The following is a 19,147-nucleotide window of genomic DNA, read 5'->3' on the forward strand; positions in this document are numbered from 1 at the left end:
ATGTCTTGATGATCTAATCCTAGAAACAGAAAAAACCCAAACCAAAATTGTGTGCTTGTCGTGTTCATGATTTTCCCTGAAAAAGTCACTTCAAAGCCAATGGCACTCTGGATTCGCTGATGCTGACGTACCTCGTGTTCTTCTCTGAGCTGCTCTGCCGCGCGCTGGCTGGTACGGAGGCCTTGATTTGCGCTTCGAGTCTGGAATAAATGCCTCCTGCAAACTGCAGAGTAAAGGAGCAAAATTAAGTTATTATCTTTATGGAATCAACAGAAGCTCTGCTTTATTAAAATGGCATTCTTCTGAACTTAGAAGTAATTTTATTTTTATTTTTAAAATTCAGCTTCTTTGAGTTATAATCTACATGTATAACTTACAGTAAAATGCGCCCTTTTTAGTGTACAGTTCTGAGTTGTGACAAATGCATAGTTGTGTAACCACCGTTAGAAGGAAGACGTAGAACAGTCCCATCACCTCAAGAACAGCCCCTCGTGCCTCTTTTAAGCGAACCGATTCGACACCACCAATTCCTGACAACCACTCATCTATTTTACGTCCCTATAGTTTTGCATTTTCCAGAGCACTATGTAAATAGAACCATACAGTCTGTAGTCTTTTGTATTTGGCTTCTTTCACTTAGTATAACGTATAGGAAACTCATCTATGTTTTGCATGTATCAGCAGTTCATTCTTTTTTAAATGTACTACAGTTTTAATTATTTTTTCCAGGTAAAGGACATTCAGGTTGTTTCTAGTTTTTGGTAACTCTGAATAAAGCCACTATAAACATGTGTGAATTGATCTGCATGGTGACTAAACGTTTAACGTTATAACAAACAGTCAAACTGTTTTCCAAAATGGCCATTCCTTTTTTTGCATCCCTACTAGCCATATATGAGAGTTCCAGTTGCTCCACATCCTTGCCAGCATGTTTAAAAAAAAAAATTTTAGACATTCTAGTTGGTGTATAGTGGTATCTCACTGAGGTTTTAAGTTACGTTTTCCCAGTGACTAGTGATGTTGCATCTTTCCATGTGCTTATTTGGCACATGTAAGTCTTCTTTCATGAAGTGTATAGTTAATCTTTTGCCTACTTACTTTTATTGGATTGTTTATTTTATTATTGAGTTTTGAGAGTTCTTTATATATTTTGGATACAAACCCTTTACCAGATAAGTGTTTTACACATATTTTCTCATAGTTCATGGCTTGTCTTTTCATCCTCTTAATAGTGCCTTTCAAAAAGAAGAAATTTTTACTAAGTTTTACAGGGAAGTAAAGTTTTGAATACAAGAATTAGGGGCAAGAGTATTGTGAATACATAATACCAATACTAATGATAATGCCTAAAGTTATGATTAATATGTAATTCTGATAAGAATATAGGTATTTCTAGTCATCATTTTCAACAAGATAACAACTTATTTCAGAGATAACATCTAAGAAGCATGCAGACTTGATCAAAATCAGCAACTTCCAGAAAGTAACCCTCTGGATAACCAGCATTTGGTCAGCAATGTACAGTTAATCTACTCTTGGGGTGACATGACACTTGCAGTGACAACGTACCTTGTTATCTGTGTTACAGAGGACCTACACACCATGGATAACAAGAGATAGTAGAAAACTTATATGTGAATGAATTGGCTAACTGGTACAGAATATAAAAATATTTAAATTGCTCTTTTAAAATTCTGCCTAAAACATCTTTATACTCTTCATGATAAAAATAAAGGAGGAAGGCATGTCTAAGCAAGCAAAGTACACTAGTACATAATTCTTACTTCTTTTGCTTCCTTTGACTTGACTCGGTCCAGATCACCCAATCTCATCTTTATTAGGTGCCCTGTAATTTCAGACATCCGCCGCTGATCTGAAGGTAAAAAATAATAGACCTTACTTTTCATGAGGATGATTTATAACTTTCACTTCTTAAAGAAGGCTGCAAGTGTCAAGAGTTTATGCAAATATCACTGGATATTATTTTATAAACACATACATTTATTTATCTTTGAAGAATTTTAGGCTGCAAGTGGACAAATGGGTCATACATGGAAAATTGTGCTGCTTTTAAGATTACTGCACATCAGCCTAAACATATTCAGTTATCTTTAGAGTGAAAGTCGTGGGCAAAAATCAATCTGAGAGACCTAAAAACTACAGGAAGAGCTGGCCCTCATGGCCTAGTGGTTCAAGTTTGGTGCTCTTACTGCTTCAGTGGCCTCTGTTCACTTCCCAGTTGTGGAACCACATCACCTGTCTGTCAGGTGCCATGCTGTGGCAGCGGCTCACATAGAAGAACTAGAAGGACTTACGACTAGGATATAAAAACATGCACTGGGGCTTTGGGATGGGGGAAAAAAAAACACGACAGGGGCCAGCCTGGTCGCCCAGTGGTTAAGTTTGCACGTTCCACTTTGACGGCCCAGGGTTCACCAGCCCAGGGTTCACCAGTTTGGATCCTGGGTACGGACCTAAGCACTGCTTGCCAAGCCATGCTGTGGTAGGTGTCCCACATATAAAGTAGAGGAAGATGGGCATGGATGTTAGCTCAGGGCCAGTCTTCCTCAGCAAAAAGAGGAGGATTGGCGGCAGATGTTAGCTCAGGGCTAATATTCCTCAAATAAAAAATACAAACAAACACCACAGGTACATAAAACAATATATTATCTACTGGGATGGTCGAATAATGAAATTCTGGTTAATACCTAAGGAAATGTGCTAATTACAGGCCTTATTCCAGCTGGAACCTTTAAAGCTATTTAGGATACTTCATAATATGAAAGATTCCTATCATTATTTACTCCTAATTTGTATATTACTCAAATAATGAAACTTACCATCTTCTCTTTGTGCATCCTGGTTAAATCTCAGAGATCTTGTAGCATCCCATTTATTCTTCTGCATACTTACACTATTGAAAAAATTTTTAAAAAATCAGCATTGACGCTTTAAGGGTGGACATCTGATTGGATTAAGGAACAATACTCACATGAAAGGAGACACATCTCTAGAAGTTGACTGAAAAAAAGGCAGACAACATTAAGGCCCAATTAGAATGTATTTACTGCTTAGTGTTATAGTTAATAAAAGAGTTTACATTTATTGAGTACTAGGTACTGTATCAAGAGCATTGTAAGTATTATTTCATTTAAGCCTTGCAACAACCATGTGAGACAGGTGCTATTATTACCTCTATAATAAAAGAGGTTCAGAGAAGTTGAGAAACTTGTCCAAAGAGAAAGAGACCTAGAATTTGAACCCAGCTTTATCCGTCTGATCTGGAAGCCCCAGCTTATGCAATCTTTTAGAATTCACCCATTCGTGTGCCTGTGGTACTTAACACGAAGATGAATGTACAACCCGTCCAATGTAATTGTGTGGAATTTGTCTCAAGCCCAGCCTCGCACATATTTTTGGAATCCATGATTTCTCTTTTAGCCACTAGTGGTTATTACTGTTCTCTGATTCCTACCTGGCTTTTTACTCCTTCCTTCGAAGGCATGGGGAAATAAGAATTATTTTAAAAGGTCATAAAATATACTATCTTTAAAAATTTTCAAGTCTATATATCTTATTTTAAAGTTTATTCATCCTATTTTTTGGATAAGTAATATTGGTGCAAAATTCAAAAGGTACAAACAGCACACATAATAAAAAGCCTCTGCCCCCAGACATTCAGTTCTCTTCCTAGTTGAAACCAACCATATCAATTTCTTGTGTAGCTTTCCAGAGATATTTTATGTATATAAAAGGAAATTCATATATATTCCTTGATCTATTCTACACAAATAGTAGTGTAATATGCCACTATATTCATACTGTTCTGCATTTTCCTTTTTTCATCTGTCACTGTATCTCAGGGATCTTTAATTATTCTTTATGGAACTTCTACATTCATTTTCACACTGCTAGCATTCAAATGTGGTATTTGATATTCTTTTTCAGATGTTTCCTAGTTATACTTGCTTGCTTATTTCTCAATATGAACTTCAGAATAACAGATAATTTAGTTACCTTCTCCAATGCCTTTTCTTTCTTCTGACCACCGGGTGAAGACATCTGCTTTTTTGGTTGTTTAGTGAGCTTCTTTGGCTTCTCCTTTTTTCCTGATAACGGAAGGTCAATGTTATGAGCATAAGTCCCATACACTTTTCCAATGCACTTGTTACTTTCAAAGAATAAAATCATTTTTTTTTTAAACTAACAAATTACCTCTACATAAAAAATAAATATATGGAGAAGTCAAAGTAAAATTGCTCTCTAGGGGTTCATTTTAATTACTTTTCTTCTTTCTACTTGGTGAAAACCTTTGGGGAAAAAATGAGGGCAATGAACTCAAAGTTCCAATGAAATCAAATATAGAAAAATATTGGGGAAAATTATACATATTTATTTTTCTGAATCTAATTTGACAGTGGAGTCATCTCCTAAATCCAAGTTTTTTATATAAAAAATAACAAGCCAGAAAAATACAATTTGAGAATGCAAGGAGAGAAGAACTCACAAAAAAATCTTTAAAATGTCTTTTGCTCAGGCAGGAGGTAGGGCTAAGAAGGTAAAAATAGAGGTGGAACAGAAATGATCTTGGGAAGAAGCAGATTTGGGACAAATTGTATTCTGGCTAGGGCATTCCTGCAGTCAATATTCTGAATTTATTCTGGCTGACAGTTTAGTAGAGAAAGGAGAGGGGCAGAAAAGAAGAAGGAGATAGAAGCATTTCTCTAAAGACAATGTTTGAAGGTAAAGATAATACACTGGATCATTGTTTCCCAAACATCAATTATTCATTTACCGCCTTCAGAATTTTTGCCATATCACTTAAAAGAGAAACTTTATATCACCACTATAAATGGAGAATCTGTAAAACATGCTACACAGAAAACCTTGAAGATACTAGAATAAAAACAAAATGATATTAATAATCTAGATAGACTTATTTGCTTGCTAGATAGGTTCAGGCAAGCCCTGGGTCCCTGACGTGTGTCTCTTTGTTAAACTGAGAGATCACCAAGTGTTATAAAATTGCTAAAAGACATGATAGGATGGGACATCTGATAAACGGCAGTGTGAAGAGGTCAGACAATTCCTTCCAAAGAAAACAATGATAAAAACAAAACAAAAATATTATAAACAACCGTCTGCAGGCACTGGCAAATAATTAGAGGTAGGTAGAAAGTTGAACTTTACATTTGAAAGATGCAAGGGGTAAGAACTGTGAGTTTGTAGCTTTCTCGTCTAAGGGCACTTCCCAACCTCCCCAGCCTTATGAGCTCCAGGGAGAAGATGATAGAGTTCAAAGCAACAGAGAAGCTGGAAATGTGAAGGGAAAATTTTGGAAGCAAATAAGTCACAGAAGACCTGAGATCTAAAATGTGAGTATAAACTCTGCCCAAGTTCCTAGCTGAGTGCTAAATTATGCAAGTGCATGGGAGACCCCAGGAAGCTCAGCTAAAGATGCAAGCAGAAACTAAGGTGGGGTGTCGACCCTCGCAAGACAGAACTGCTCTTGGTGAGATGTGGGAGTTTCTTGTGCCTTTGACTAAATGATTTCCCCAAACTGCATACGGCTCAAGCTTATGACAGCAGAAGCCTTATTAGCTTGAGGTGTCAGAGGTTAGATTTGGGACTGGAAAAACAACTAGAAATCTAGAGGGAACCCATAAAGCAAGGGAACCACTAAGCAAGTAAGCCCCAAAACCTGAATATAAATTTTGTCCAAGTCCTTGGCTAACCACTAAACTACACAGGCTGGTGTGACCCCTTGGGGGCAGGCTAAAGAAGCAGCAGTTAGCAGCCAAAAAAACAAGTGCAGAAAGACCATTCACTGCAGTTTGGGTCAGGCAAATTAACTGCCTACTAGTACAGAAAACCCAACAATTCTCAGAACAAAAGAGATTTCAGAGTTGCACAAAGATAATCTACAATGTCCAGTTTTCAACCAAAAGTTACTAGATAAAGAAATCGAAAAGTATGACCCACTCAGAAAAGAAGCAGTCAATAGGAAATGTTTCTGAGATGACCAGCCTGTCAGATTTAGCAGACAATTCTTCAAAGCAACTATTATAAATATGTTCAAAGGAAAAATGGTATTATTGAGTGAACACATAGGGAACCTCAACAGAGACATGGAAACTATAAAAGAAGAACCAAGTGGAAATTTTAGAGCTGAAAAGCAGAATTGACATGAAAAAATTTACTAGATGGGCTCAAGAGAAAATCTGAAATGGCAGAAGAATGAATCAGCAAATGTGAAGCTAGAGCATTAGAAATTATCCAATCCAAAAAACAGAGAAGATTGAGGAAAAATAAACAAAACCTCAGAGATCTGTGGGACAATATAAAAAAAAGTCTAATATACTTGTAATTTGAGTTGCAAAAGACAAGTAAGAGAAAGGGGCAGAAAAAATACTTAAAGAAATAATGATTGTAAGCTTCTCAAATTTTTTGAAAAACATAAATTTACAGATCCAAGAGGCTCAACAAATCTCAAGTAGGATAAACACAAAGGCATACACCACACCTAGGCATATCACAGTCAAGCTTCTGAAAGTCAAAGATAAAGAGAAAATCTTGAAAGCAGGAACATAAAAAGTACACATTAAATGCAGGGGAACAATTATATGATCAACGGCTGACTTCTAATCAGAAACAATGGAGGCCAGAAGACATTGAATGACATATTCAAGGTGCTAAAAGAAAAAAAAAATTCTATATTGAGGAAAACTGTACTTCAAACCAAAAGTGAAATAAAGACGTTTTCAGATATTTCACTGCTACTATACTTGCACCATGGGAAATAATGAAAGAAACCCTTCAGAATGAAAGGAAATGACATAAGATGGTAACTCAGATATAAGAAAAAATGGCAAATGTGGGTAAACATAAAAGACTAAATGTATATTTTTCTTTTGTTCCTTTACATTCTTTAAATTGCACATAACTGTTTAAGGCAAAAGTCATAACACTGTTGGGTTTATAATGTATATAGGTATAAGACATAGTTGTCTCTTGGTATCCATGGGGAATTGGTTCCAGGATCCCTGGCGACATCAAAATCTGTAGATGCTCAAGCCTCTTATATAAAATGGTGTAGTATTTGCATAAAACCTACATTCTCTCATATACTTTACATAATCTCTACATTACTTATAATACCTAATACAATGCAAATGCTATATAAATAGTTGTTATACTGTATTGTTTAGGGAATGACAAGAAAAAAATGTCTGTACATGTTCAGGACAGATGGAACCATCGTAGGCCTTTTGATCTGTGGTTGGTTGAATCCTGTGTGCAGAATCTGCAAACACAGAGGGCTGAATGTATATGACAACAATAGCACAAAAAAGGAGAGGCAAATGGAACTAGACAATTTTAAAGTTCTTATATTTTACTTGAGTAATTCATATTAGTTTTAAGTAGATTGTGATGAGGTTAAAGATGCATTTTGTAATCTTTAGAATAACCAAATACAAGGAAAAATAAAAAGCCCATAAAATAATGAAAATGATCAACTAAAATTATTTTCTTAGCACAAAAAAAGCAAGAAAGGAGAAACAGAGAAACAGAAACATTTGAGACAATTAGAAAATGCACAGCAAAATGGCAAAACTAACGCAACCATATCAATAAATACATTAAATATAAATGCAACAAATGCTCTAATCAAAAGGCAGAGATTGTCAAACTGGATAAAAAAAGTAATTCCCAACAATATGCTACTTACAAGATATGCACTTCAAGTTAAAAAAAACACAGAGGCTGAAAATAAAAGACAGGAAAAAGATATGCCATCCAAACAGTAAATAAAAGAAGTCTAGAGTGATTACATTAATATTAAGCAAAACAGACTTCAAGACAAGCAGTTTTACTACAAAGAGGGATACGTCATAATGATAATCAACACACTACAAATATATATGTGCCTAATCATAAAGCTCTAATGTACACCAAGCAAAAACTGATGGATCTGAAAGGAAAAATACGTAAATTAACAATTATAGCTGGAGATCTCACTGCCCCTCTCTTACTAATTGATAGAACAAGTAGTCAGAAATTGAGCACGATTATAGCTTACACCAGACAATCAAACCAAGTTGACCTGACATTTATAGACTACTCCACCAATAAGAGCAGAACTCACATTCTTTTCATGTGTATCTGGAACATGTCTCAATAAAATGTAAAGGACGAAACCAGACAGAGTATGTTCTCTGACCACGATGGAATTAAATTAGAAACCTGTAACTGAAAAGTATCTGGAAAATCTGAAAATATTTGGAAATTAAACAACACACACATCAAAGGAAAAATCATAAGGGAAGTTAGAAAGTATTTTGTATTGAATATAAATGAAAACAAGATATATCTAAATCTGTGGGAAATAGTTAAAGCGGTGTTTAGAGAGAATCTTACAGCTTTCAATGCTTATATCAGAAAAGAAGAAAAGTCCAAAAATCAATGATTTAAGCTTCTATCTTAAGAAGCTAAAAAAAGAAGAGGAAATTATGTCTAAAGTAATTATAATGAAGGAAACACTAAATATAAAATAGACAACTATAGAGAAAAACCAATGAAATCAAAAGCTGGTTCCTTGAAAAGATCACCAAAACTAATAAACATCTAGCTAAACTGATCAAGAAAAAAAGAGGTAAGACACAAATTACTAATATCAGGAATGAGGAAGGGACATCACTACAGATCCTTCAGACAGAGGATAATGAGGATAATAAAAAATATTATGGACAACTTTATGCCAATAAATTTGACAATTTGGATAAAATGGACAAATTCCTTGAAAGACCCAAATTACCAAAAAAGATTCAAGAAGAAATATAAAACTTGAATAGCACTGGATTAATTAAAGAAAATGAATTCATTATTAAAAACCTTTCCATAAGGAAAACTCCAGGCCCAGATGGCTTCACTGCTGAATTTTATCATACATTCAAGAGAGAAATAACGCAAATACTACACAAATTCTTTCAGAAATGAGAAGGAAACACTTTCCAACTTGTTTTATGAGGTTAGTACTACCCTGATATGAAAACCTGAAAAAGACATAAAAAAAAATACAGACAACTATCCCTCATGTACACAAACAAAAAATCCTTAACAGAATATCAGCAAATCAAATACAGTAATATATAAAAGAATAATGCCTCATAACTAAGTGGAGTTTACCCCAGAAGACTGATGTAACACTCGAAAAAAATCAGTGTAATTAATCATATTGACATAATAAAAAACCTCTGCATTATCATCTCAATAGATGGAGAAAAGCATTTGACAAAATTCAACACCCATTTACTGTAACTCAGCAAACTAGAAATAGAAAGGAACTTAACCTGAGAAAGGGCATTTATGAGAAACCAACAACTAACATTACACATTCAGTGGTTAAAGACTGAATGCTTTCCCCCTAAGATAGGGAACAAGGCAAGGATGTCTGTTCTCACCACTTCTATTGAACATCAGGTCCTAACCAGTGCAAAAAGGCAAAACAAAGAAAAGGCATACACACTGGAAAGGAATCTAATTAGCAAAGGAAGAACAATTAAGTGAATGTAGCATGATCACAGGATACAAGGTTAATATAAAAAGATCAGTTGTATTTCAGTTTTACCATCACTGAACAATTGAAAAAAGAAAAACCTACTTCCATGCATGACAGCATAAAAAAATACTTAGGAATAAATTTAACAAAAGATGTTCAGGGGCCGGGCCTGTGGCGTAGTGGTTAAGTTCAGCGCACTCTGCTTTGGTGGCCCAGGTTCACAGGTTCAGGTCCTGGGTGTGGACCCACACCACCTGTCAGTCATGCTGTGGCAGTGACTCACATACGAAACCGAGGAGGACTGGCACAGATGTTAGCTCTAAGAGGTTCAACATCTGTATACTGAAACTACAAAACATTGTTGGGAGACGTCAAAGAAGACAAATAGTGGAGAGAGATTCTGTGTTCATGGGTTGGAAGACTTACTGCTGTAAAAAAAAAAAAGCAATTCTCCCCAAATTGATAAATGAGTTCAACATAATCCCAATAGAAATCCCAGTAGAATTTTTGTAGTTACATATACACTGATTCCAAAATGTATAGGAAATGCAAAGCACCCAGAAATACCAAAATAATCTAAAACAAAATAAGAATTTTTGAGGACTCACACCACCAGATTTCAAGACTCATTAAAAACTACAAAAATTAAGACAGAGTGGTACTGATATATTGACATATATGATGACTGACCTAAGAATCAACGGAAGAGAAAAAAGAGTTCAGAAATAGATTCATATGAAAATGGTCAATTGATTTTTTAACAAAGGTGCCAAGGTAATCCAATAGGGAAAGGACAGTCTTTTCAACAAAAGATTCTGGCACAGCTGGCTATGCCTATGGAAAAAAAAGGAAGCTTGACCCTTAATTCATGTCACACACAAATATTAATCTAGAAGGATCATAAACTTAAATATAAAAGCCAAAATCATACAACTTCTGGAAGAAAGCAGCAGAAAAATCTTTGTGACCTTAGGGTAGGCAAAGATTTCTTAGCTATTAAAGCATGAAACAAAAAAGGAAAACTAAAAAATTAGAGTGCATACACTTAAAAATTTGCTCTCAAAGGACAGCATTAAGAAAATGGAAAGGCAAGTCAAAGACTATTGGAAAATATTTGCAAAACATATGGACTTGTATCCAAAAATATATAAAGAACTCTTACAATTCAATAATAAGGCAAACAATCCAATTAAAAAATAGGCAAAAGATTTCTACAGACACTTCAAAAAAAAAAATACACAAATGGCCAATAAGCACTTGAAAGGTGCTTAGCACTATACCCCACTAGAATAGCTAAAATTTTAAAAATCAATAATACCAAGTATTGTTATAAATGTGCAGCAATAGAAATTCTCATACATTGCTGGTGAGATGCAAAATGGTACAGTCACTTTGCAAAACAGTTTGGCAGTTTCTTATAAAGTTAAACACACACTTATCACATGACCCAGCAATTTCACTCCTAGGTATCTAACCAAGAAAAATAATACTTATGTCCACACAGACTTGTATGCAAATGTTCATAGCAGCATTATTCATAAGTCAAGAACTGGAAACCCAAACGTCTATGAAATGGTAAATGGAGACACAAATTATGGTATATCCATACAATGAAATACTACTCTGCAATAAAAAGGAACAAACTACTGTTAGACGAAACAATATGGGTAAATCTAGAAAATACTATACTAAGTGAGAGAAGCCAGACACAAGAGATTCCATTTATATGAAGTCTTAGAAAAAGTAAACTGTATGTCAAGCAGCAGATTAGTGGTTGCTGGGGAGTGGGAGTGGGGAAAAGAAACTGAGAGTAAGGGGACAGGAGGGAACTTTTTGGAGTGATGTTCTTGGTGTTGATTTTGGTGGTGATTACATAACTGTATGAAAAATTCATCAATGTACACACTTAAAAACGAGTGAATTTGATCAAATTATATCTCAACTGTGAAAAAACAGATAACGTAATACCATTTTCTCCTTGACTAATTAGGATTGAAAAATAATTGATAAAAGACTAGTTTTTTAATTGGGGGATTCAACATGTAAAGAAAAATTATGTAAAACTTGGAAATAAAACAAAGGGAGGGTTGCATGTCCCTTCAATGTCATACTGGAGGACTGTTTAGCAAGCCCACCAAGAATTATTTAATTCTCTAAGAGAATGTCCCATGTTTGACTTCCCTATCTACTATCGATTGAAGGCCCAGATGTTAATTTTCACGTTAACTAGCAGATTTTTGTATCTAATAGAAATGCAAATGATTTCTGATAGTAGAAAAGATAACCTCGAAGGTTAAGGGTTTACTGCCTTGTAGGATATTAATCAGTTTATCTAACTTGCAATCTTTTTTTTACATTCTTTTTTCAAATGCCTATAAATACCCGAGTCTTCAAATGCTCTTTGAACCAATTTTCTCTATTTCTCATACTAACATGTTGAAAAATTTTGACACATCATTCTATAGTTGTATTAAATTATGTTTTCAATTTTAAAAAATCATACTTCGATGAATATTATTTAATGCTTCATTTGAGTGTCACTCAAATCATCTCAGGTACACTGATGTGAGTCATATATTTTGAGAAACACAGTATACTACCACTACCGTGTCAATTATAAAGCCAACTCCTCACTCCCTACATTAAAGCCTTCAGAATGCAACCCCTTCGTGTTTGTGATACTCGATTTTAACTTAGAAATCAATACTTTGTTTCTTGGATACTTCCTCTTCATCTCCAACTTCATCTTCAGTGACCTCAGATCCGGTGGTATATTCTTCTTCTTCTGAAAATAACGACTGTTGTTTCTAAATTTAAAAAATAAAACATATTCTATTAAAAATATATCATCACATCTCTAATGAACTCTTTCAAACACATTTCTTTAAATTTCTTTTGGATGAACGAGCCAAAAAAGAGCTGATAAAATGACCACTGCCTAGCACAACATCCAGGAAATGGACATACAATTTTTACATTTAGGACAGGATCACATTATATCAAATATTTTTTATTTATTTCCTTCACAGATCCTAATAGAGGGATGGGTACAGTTTTTGTTGAATTACATCTCTATCACTCAATTGAATGTATATTCCTTGATATTAAGATTAAATCAAAATATAATAATTACCAATATTAAAGTAGCCACATAAAGAAAGACATGTGCACATCCTCTGGGTGAATGTGGCCCTGGGTTACTTAACCATATCCACATCAGTTTCCCGCATCTATCCAGCCTACTGTCTGCCATCACTGATCCAAATTCCTACTCCATTCTTGTGAATACTGGTGACAGATGGCATACTAATGGCAAAGAGGCAAAAAACCCCCAACCAATCAACCAACCAAATAATTGAAACTTAATAGATTTATTGCTTTGTTCAATGTCCTAAATGCGACTTAAGAAAAGTCATTAAAGAAGACTTATGGATTATGCAGCCAGATAACTGAGAATGTGTGTCTTAAACCCTGACATTTTTAGTAAGTGCAAAATTGTACAAGTAGAAAAAGATGAAATACACTTAACTAAAATCTGTAAAATAAGACATTGATAAGATTCTATTAAACTAAACTTTAGGAAGAAAGAGATCCATGAAAGAATACAATTGCTCACTTACCAGTTGCAGAGTCCAGTTTTTCAGTGACAGGAACTATAAAAAAAGACAAAGGAATAAGAAATGAATAAATCTGCATCTATCCTGACTGCAGCTTCATATTTTCATGTGGATATTGTGGGAGAGCTGAAAAAAGCTACAAGTATAGTTCCCTTCCAGGTTGAAACATAATTAAAACTCAGGCTGAAAGTGATGAATTACAATCTTTAATATTCCCTGCCTAGAGGAAGATATGTATGTATACAAAAAAAGAAAAAAAAAAAATCAACATTTTTCCCAGTGTCATTTCCAAAGGATAAGTAAATCACATGAAGAGATAACAGTATAATTTTAGGGTTTTTTAAAACTATTTCAATCACTTTTTAATGTTTATATTTTATTATAAATTAAGGAACTAGATTATACATGAACATTCAAGAAACCTAATTGCTATTTTGTATATAATTCATAAATAAATGTTAGTGAGTGAATATTTATAGCCATCTCGAGTTTATAATGTGTTTTACATGGAATAGCTCACTTCTCGGGCAAATGCTACCTCAACCAACACAAAGGCAGGAAGTTCACAGACAAACAGATTCCCTAGTTGTTAGCTTTCTGGTCGTTGCCTTAAAAATATTTCAGTTTTGGGGCTGGCCCCGTGGCCGAGTGGTTAAGTTCGCGCGCTGCGCTGCAGGCGGCCCAGTGTTTCGTTAGTTCGAATCCTGGGTGCGGACATGGCACTGCTCATCAGACCACGCTGAGGCAGCGTCCCACATACCACTAGAAGAACCCACAACTAAGAATATACAACTATGTACCGGGGGCTTTGGGGAGAAAAAGGAAAAAATAAAATCTTTAAAAAAAAAAAAAAAATATTTCAGTTTTGAAAACTTTGAAAAAACTAAATACATTCCTGATTACAATTTACAAAAGCATACAGAAAAAAGTTTATAGAAGTAGGAGGGGTCAAAATATCTCATTTATACTATCTTCATTTCTCAGATCATTATCTGTCCATAATAAAAACCCTGAAGACCATGTTGTATTTTCTTCCCCAAATTTAAGTCTACTAGTTATTAATTCTTCAAGGGCACGGAATGTATTCTATTACCCTGCCAGTCCTATTAATTCAGCATAATACCTTGTTACTATCACGTAGTCAGTAAATGCTTATTAACTGAAAATTTCAATTTCAATTTCAATTGATCAGGTTTCTGTCAAAGATTAAATGTCATCAATTGTTTAGATAAATAAAGAATAAGTGAAACAAGCTACTCACAGCATTGAGCTCCCCACTTTTGGGGCCCCATGGTGTATTTGGCTCTAGTAAAACATCACAGTCTAGACCCTTTTCATCACAGGGACCAACTCCAGAATCACTGGAAAGAAAGATATTTTTATGGAGAAGTGTCCAATTTCTTAAGAATTTAAATGCAAACAATATCTTTTTTTTATTGTAGATGTTTTACAAATTGCTCTTTAGAAACACAGTTCTTGAGTATAAGGTAGCCACTTCAACATTTTCATTTCGTAATTCATCTAGTTGACTCCCCTACCGGACGTCACTCCACACAGGAAGAGTACCACTGCACTACAAGCACCATACTTGCCAGGTGGCGAAAGGGGCTGCTCTGATTGGTACTGCTTTGAGAACAGCCTTGATTAAAGAGTCCTCCTACCCTCCATCTGACAGCCTGCTGCAACTGCACAATGATGGAAGGAGTTCAAATTTATGCAGAGATGACCTCAACCATCAACTTTTTTTTCTAGTTGTATCAATCACACATTTAAGAAGGGCTTAAGTAATTGGGAAAAGAAAAAACAACCCTTAAAAATTGGAGCACAGGTCTAGCCTTTTTAATCATCAAGGACTCACTTTTCTTAGTTTTTGTTCCTCCTGGACCTCCACTCCAATATTTTGAAGTTTTTTATCAAATAAACACCTGCTTGCTCTTATTGTAAGCTAGCATATAATTTATTAAGCTTTCTGAAATAAACTATTTGAGGACTGACATTACTGATTTGGGGAAGCACTAGGGGATAGAGGATTCTGAGATGGGAGCAACTGAATAAAGCTGTAGTACAGTGTGGTCCCACCCGCACCCCCTCACCTAACTGTGTCTTTAGGAAAAGGTACAACTGAATAAAGCTGTAGTACAGTGTGGTCCCACCCGCACCCCCTCACCTAACTGTGTCTTTAGGAAAAGGTACAACTGAATAAAGCTGTAGTACAGTGTGGTCCCACCCGCACCCCCTCACCTAACTGTGTCTTTAGGAAAAGGTACAACAATGACATCTTTGTGCTTGTGCAGATCATCCAATATTCTAGTAGTCGGACAGGAGAGCAAATCTCCACCTTCACCTTGATCACGAAGAGTAACCACGTGATCCCTCACTTTACAACCCTGTCGTGTAAGAGACACTAAATTAGAGAGGTAGGTTCACTATAGAAATGTTCCTTTAAAGATGACTGTATGTTTTTGTTCTCTGCCCAGTCACATTGTCATATTAACCATTTTACAACTTTTTCTCAAGAGAAAATAATACTTACAGAGAAAAGAGTATGAAACATGAATGTACACCTTAACAAATATCCCAGAACATCCACATAACCGCCATCCACATTGAGAAATAGAATACTGCTAACACTCCAAGAGTTCCCACAGGCCCACTCTCGATCATCACAATCTCCCAAAAGATAACCTCTGTTCTGACTTTTATGGTAATCACTTCTTGCTTTTATCCTCTTACCACTTGAGGATGCATCCCTACATACTATAGTTTAGTTTTGCCTTACTTTTTGTTCAGCATTATGTTATGATTCAACCACATTATTGCATGTAACAATAGCATTTGCTTATTTAATGTACAGTATCCACTCTATGAATACACACAATTTACTTATCTATTCTACAGTTGATGGATAGGTTGTTTCAAGTTTGGGGCTATTACAACTAATACTACTATGAACATTCTGTCATGTTTCCTGGAAAGCAAGTGCTCACACATGTACCAAGTTATATTACTATCAGCAGCATATGAGAGTTCTTGTTACTCCATATCCTCGCTAACACTTGGTCAGACATTTTAATTTTAGTCATTCTGGTGAGTGTGTAGTGGTATCTCATTGTGGTTCTAATTTGCATTTCCCCAATTACAAATGAGGTTGAGCTCCTTTTCATGTTTACTGGACAACTGACTGCTTTCTTGTGTGAAATTCCTATTGTCTGTCTTTTTCTTATTGATTTGTAGGAGTTTAAAAAAAACTCAATATGAATCTTTTATGGATATTTGTTGCTAATATCTGGTCCCGTTTGTGAGTTTGTCTCCTTGGTTTCAATTTATTTAATGTACTTGAATTTAAAATCTCTTCCTTAATGGTATTCTCTTTTAATACCTTTATTAGTTTTCCCTTCATATAGGGCCTTATTTTGTGAATAGTTTGGGCTACAGTCTAATTCCATTATTTTCCCCATATGGATATTGCAATGCTCCAGTACCTCTTATTGGAAGGTCTATCCTTTGCCCACTGATCTGTAATGCCACCTTTGCCACAGCCAAGTACTCAAGTGGCTCTGTTCTCTTGTACTGGTTCATCTGTCTGCTCTTCGCCTGTATCACCCTGTCTTAATTACCAAAGCTTTATACTAAATCTTGATATCTGGCAGAGCAAGTACTTCTACTTTTGTGTTCTTTGAGAGTATTTTAGCTATTTTTGGCCCTCTGCATTTCCACATACATTTTAGAATTTACTTAACAAAGTTCCCAATAAAAACCTATTAGGATTTTTGTCAGTTTAGGGAGCACTTACATCTTTGCAATATTCAGTCTTCCAATCTATGAACATGCTACAGCAATCCATTTTAAAATTTTCTTTATTTTCTCTCAAAACATTTTATGTTTTACACAGAGTTCTTGCACATATTTTGTTAGATTTATTCCGAGGTACTTGATATTTTTGAGGCTATTGTAAATGGTTTTTTTATAAATTTCATTTTTTTTTTTAAAGATTGGCACCTGAGCTAACAACTGTTGCCAATCTTTTCTTTCTTTTTCTTTTTGCTTTTTCTCCCCAAATCCCCCCAGTACACAGTTGTATATTTCAGTTGTGGGTCCTTCTAGTTGTGGCATGTGGGATGCCACCTCAGTGTGGCCTGATGAGCGGTGCCATGTCCGCGCCCAGGATCCGAACCAGCGAAACCCTGGGCTGCTGCAGCACAGTGTGCAAACTTAACCACTCGGCCATGGGGCTGGCCCCTAAATTTCATTTTCTAATCTCACTGGTCTACAGAAATAAAACTGATTTTTGTAAGTGATTTTTAATACATCAATCAAATTCTTATTAATTCTAATAATCTATTTGTAGATTCTTCAGGGTTTTCTATGTTTACAACATCATCTGCAAATTATGACAGTTCCTATTCAATCCGTATACCTTTTTACTTCTTTTTCTTACATTAACATACTGTCCAGGGATTCCAGTTTAATTTGAATAGAAGTGTGGTGACAATGGGCATACTTATTGTGCTCCCAATTTCAAAGCTAAAGCTTTCTACATTTCGCTATTAAGTGTGATATTTGCTGTAAGTTTTATATTATCTGTCCTTAATTGGATTACTTCATTTCCTTTTTTTCTAAATTTAGTAAGAATTTTTTGTTTTCATTTGTTTATTATTCCATTCATTCCCTTCACACACATTAATTTAGAAGTTATACATTCTTCTATCCTTTTAGCAGTTACCTAAAACTTATAATATGTATTCTTGACTTATCGAAGTCTAATATGTTAATACCCTTCCTCTCAAATAGTGCAAGATTTTTTTTTTTAAAAGATTTTATTTTTTTCCTTTTTCTCCCCAAAGCCCCCAGGTACATAGTTGTATATTCTTTGTTGTGGGTCCTTCTAGATGTGGCATGTGGGACGCTGCTTCAGCATGGTTTGATGAGCAGTGCCATGTCTGTGCCCAGGATTCGAACCAACGAAACACTGGGCTGCCTGCAGTGGAGCGTGCGAACTTAGCCACTCGGCCACGGGGCCAGGCCCCAGTGCAAGATCTTTTAAACTCCATTCCACCATGCTCCCAACATATAGGCTATTATTGTGGGTTTTACAATTATACATTAAGGGGCTGGCCCCATGGCCTAGTGGTTAAGTTTGCCATGCTCCACTTCAGCAGCCAGGGTTTGATTCCTGAGCACCGACCTACACCACTCATTGGTGGCCTTGCTGTGGAGGTGACCCACATACAAAATAGAGGAAGACTGCCACAGGTGTCAGCTCAGGGCAAATCTTTCTCAAGCAAAAATAAATAAATAAATAAACAAATAAAATTATACATTAAAATGTATAGCATATATCAATTATTTCAAATCTTTCTCAATTATTAATATAATTATATATTTGTTACACACAGACACAAGCATTAATATCATTGTTTTATATAGTCAATGTTCACTTAGATTTACCAATATATTTCTTTCTTTCTTCGGTCTTTATTCTTTCTCATACCTGGAGAACATCTGTTAGTAGTTCCTTTAAAGCAGTTTGCTCATTGAAAATTCCTCCAATTTTTGTTTGCTTAAAAATCTTTATTTTGTCTTCATTCTTTTTTTGTGTGTGTGAGGAAGATTAGCCCTGAGCTAACATCTGTGCCAATCTTCCTCTTCTTTTTGTTTGCCTGAGGAAGATTGTTGCTGAGCTAAGATCTGTGCTAATCTTCCTCTATTTTACATGGGATGCTGCCACAGCATGGCTTGACGAGTGGTGTTAGGTCTGCACCCAGGATCTGAACCTGTGAACCTGGGCGGCCACAGCGGAGTGCGTGAACTTAACCACTATGCCACCAGGCCAGCCCCTGCCTTCATCCTTAAAGGACAATTAAGGAAGGCACAGATTTCTAGATTGTTAACTATTTCTTTAGGCACACTGAAGACTGAGTGGACTATACTCTGGCTTCCATTGCTGCTGCTGAGATGTGAACTCTGCCTA

The 19,147-nt window shown here is 35.5% G+C and overlaps 1 protein-coding gene across 16 annotated transcripts in view; it reads right to left on the bottom strand.

The window, feature by feature from the left end:
- The window catches only part of SANBR (SANT and BTB domain regulator of CSR), a 54,372-nt gene that overhangs the window by 4,301 nt on the left and 30,924 nt on the right, over positions 1-19,147 (bottom strand). For 9 of the 16 annotated variants that reach the window (XM_008526007.2, XM_070572628.1, XM_070572621.1 and 6 more), the window contains 10 exons: positions 15,418-15,563; positions 14,438-14,537; positions 13,180-13,212; positions 12,267-12,366; positions 4,018-4,109; positions 3,476-3,493; positions 2,993-3,021; positions 2,841-2,914; positions 1,785-1,873; positions 132-223 (listed from right to left, as the gene is read on the bottom strand). In XM_008526007.2, the coding sequence (XP_008524229.1) occupies positions 132-223; positions 1,785-1,873; positions 2,841-2,914; positions 2,993-3,021; positions 3,476-3,493; positions 4,018-4,109; positions 12,267-12,366; positions 13,180-13,212; positions 14,438-14,537; positions 15,418-15,563 (773 nt within the window). The remainder of the gene's footprint in view (positions 1-131; positions 224-1,784; positions 1,874-2,840; positions 2,915-2,992; positions 3,022-3,475; positions 3,494-4,017; positions 4,110-12,266; positions 12,367-13,179; positions 13,213-14,437; positions 14,538-15,417; positions 15,564-19,147) is intronic. The other 7 variants (XM_070572627.1, XM_070572632.1, XM_008526006.2 and 4 more) reach the window with 1 other exon arrangement.

This window comes from Equus przewalskii, chromosome 14 (assembly GCF_037783145.1).
Source record: "Equus przewalskii isolate Varuska chromosome 14, EquPr2, whole genome shotgun sequence".
Lineage (NCBI taxonomy): Eukaryota > Metazoa > Chordata > Mammalia > Perissodactyla > Equidae > Equus > Equus przewalskii.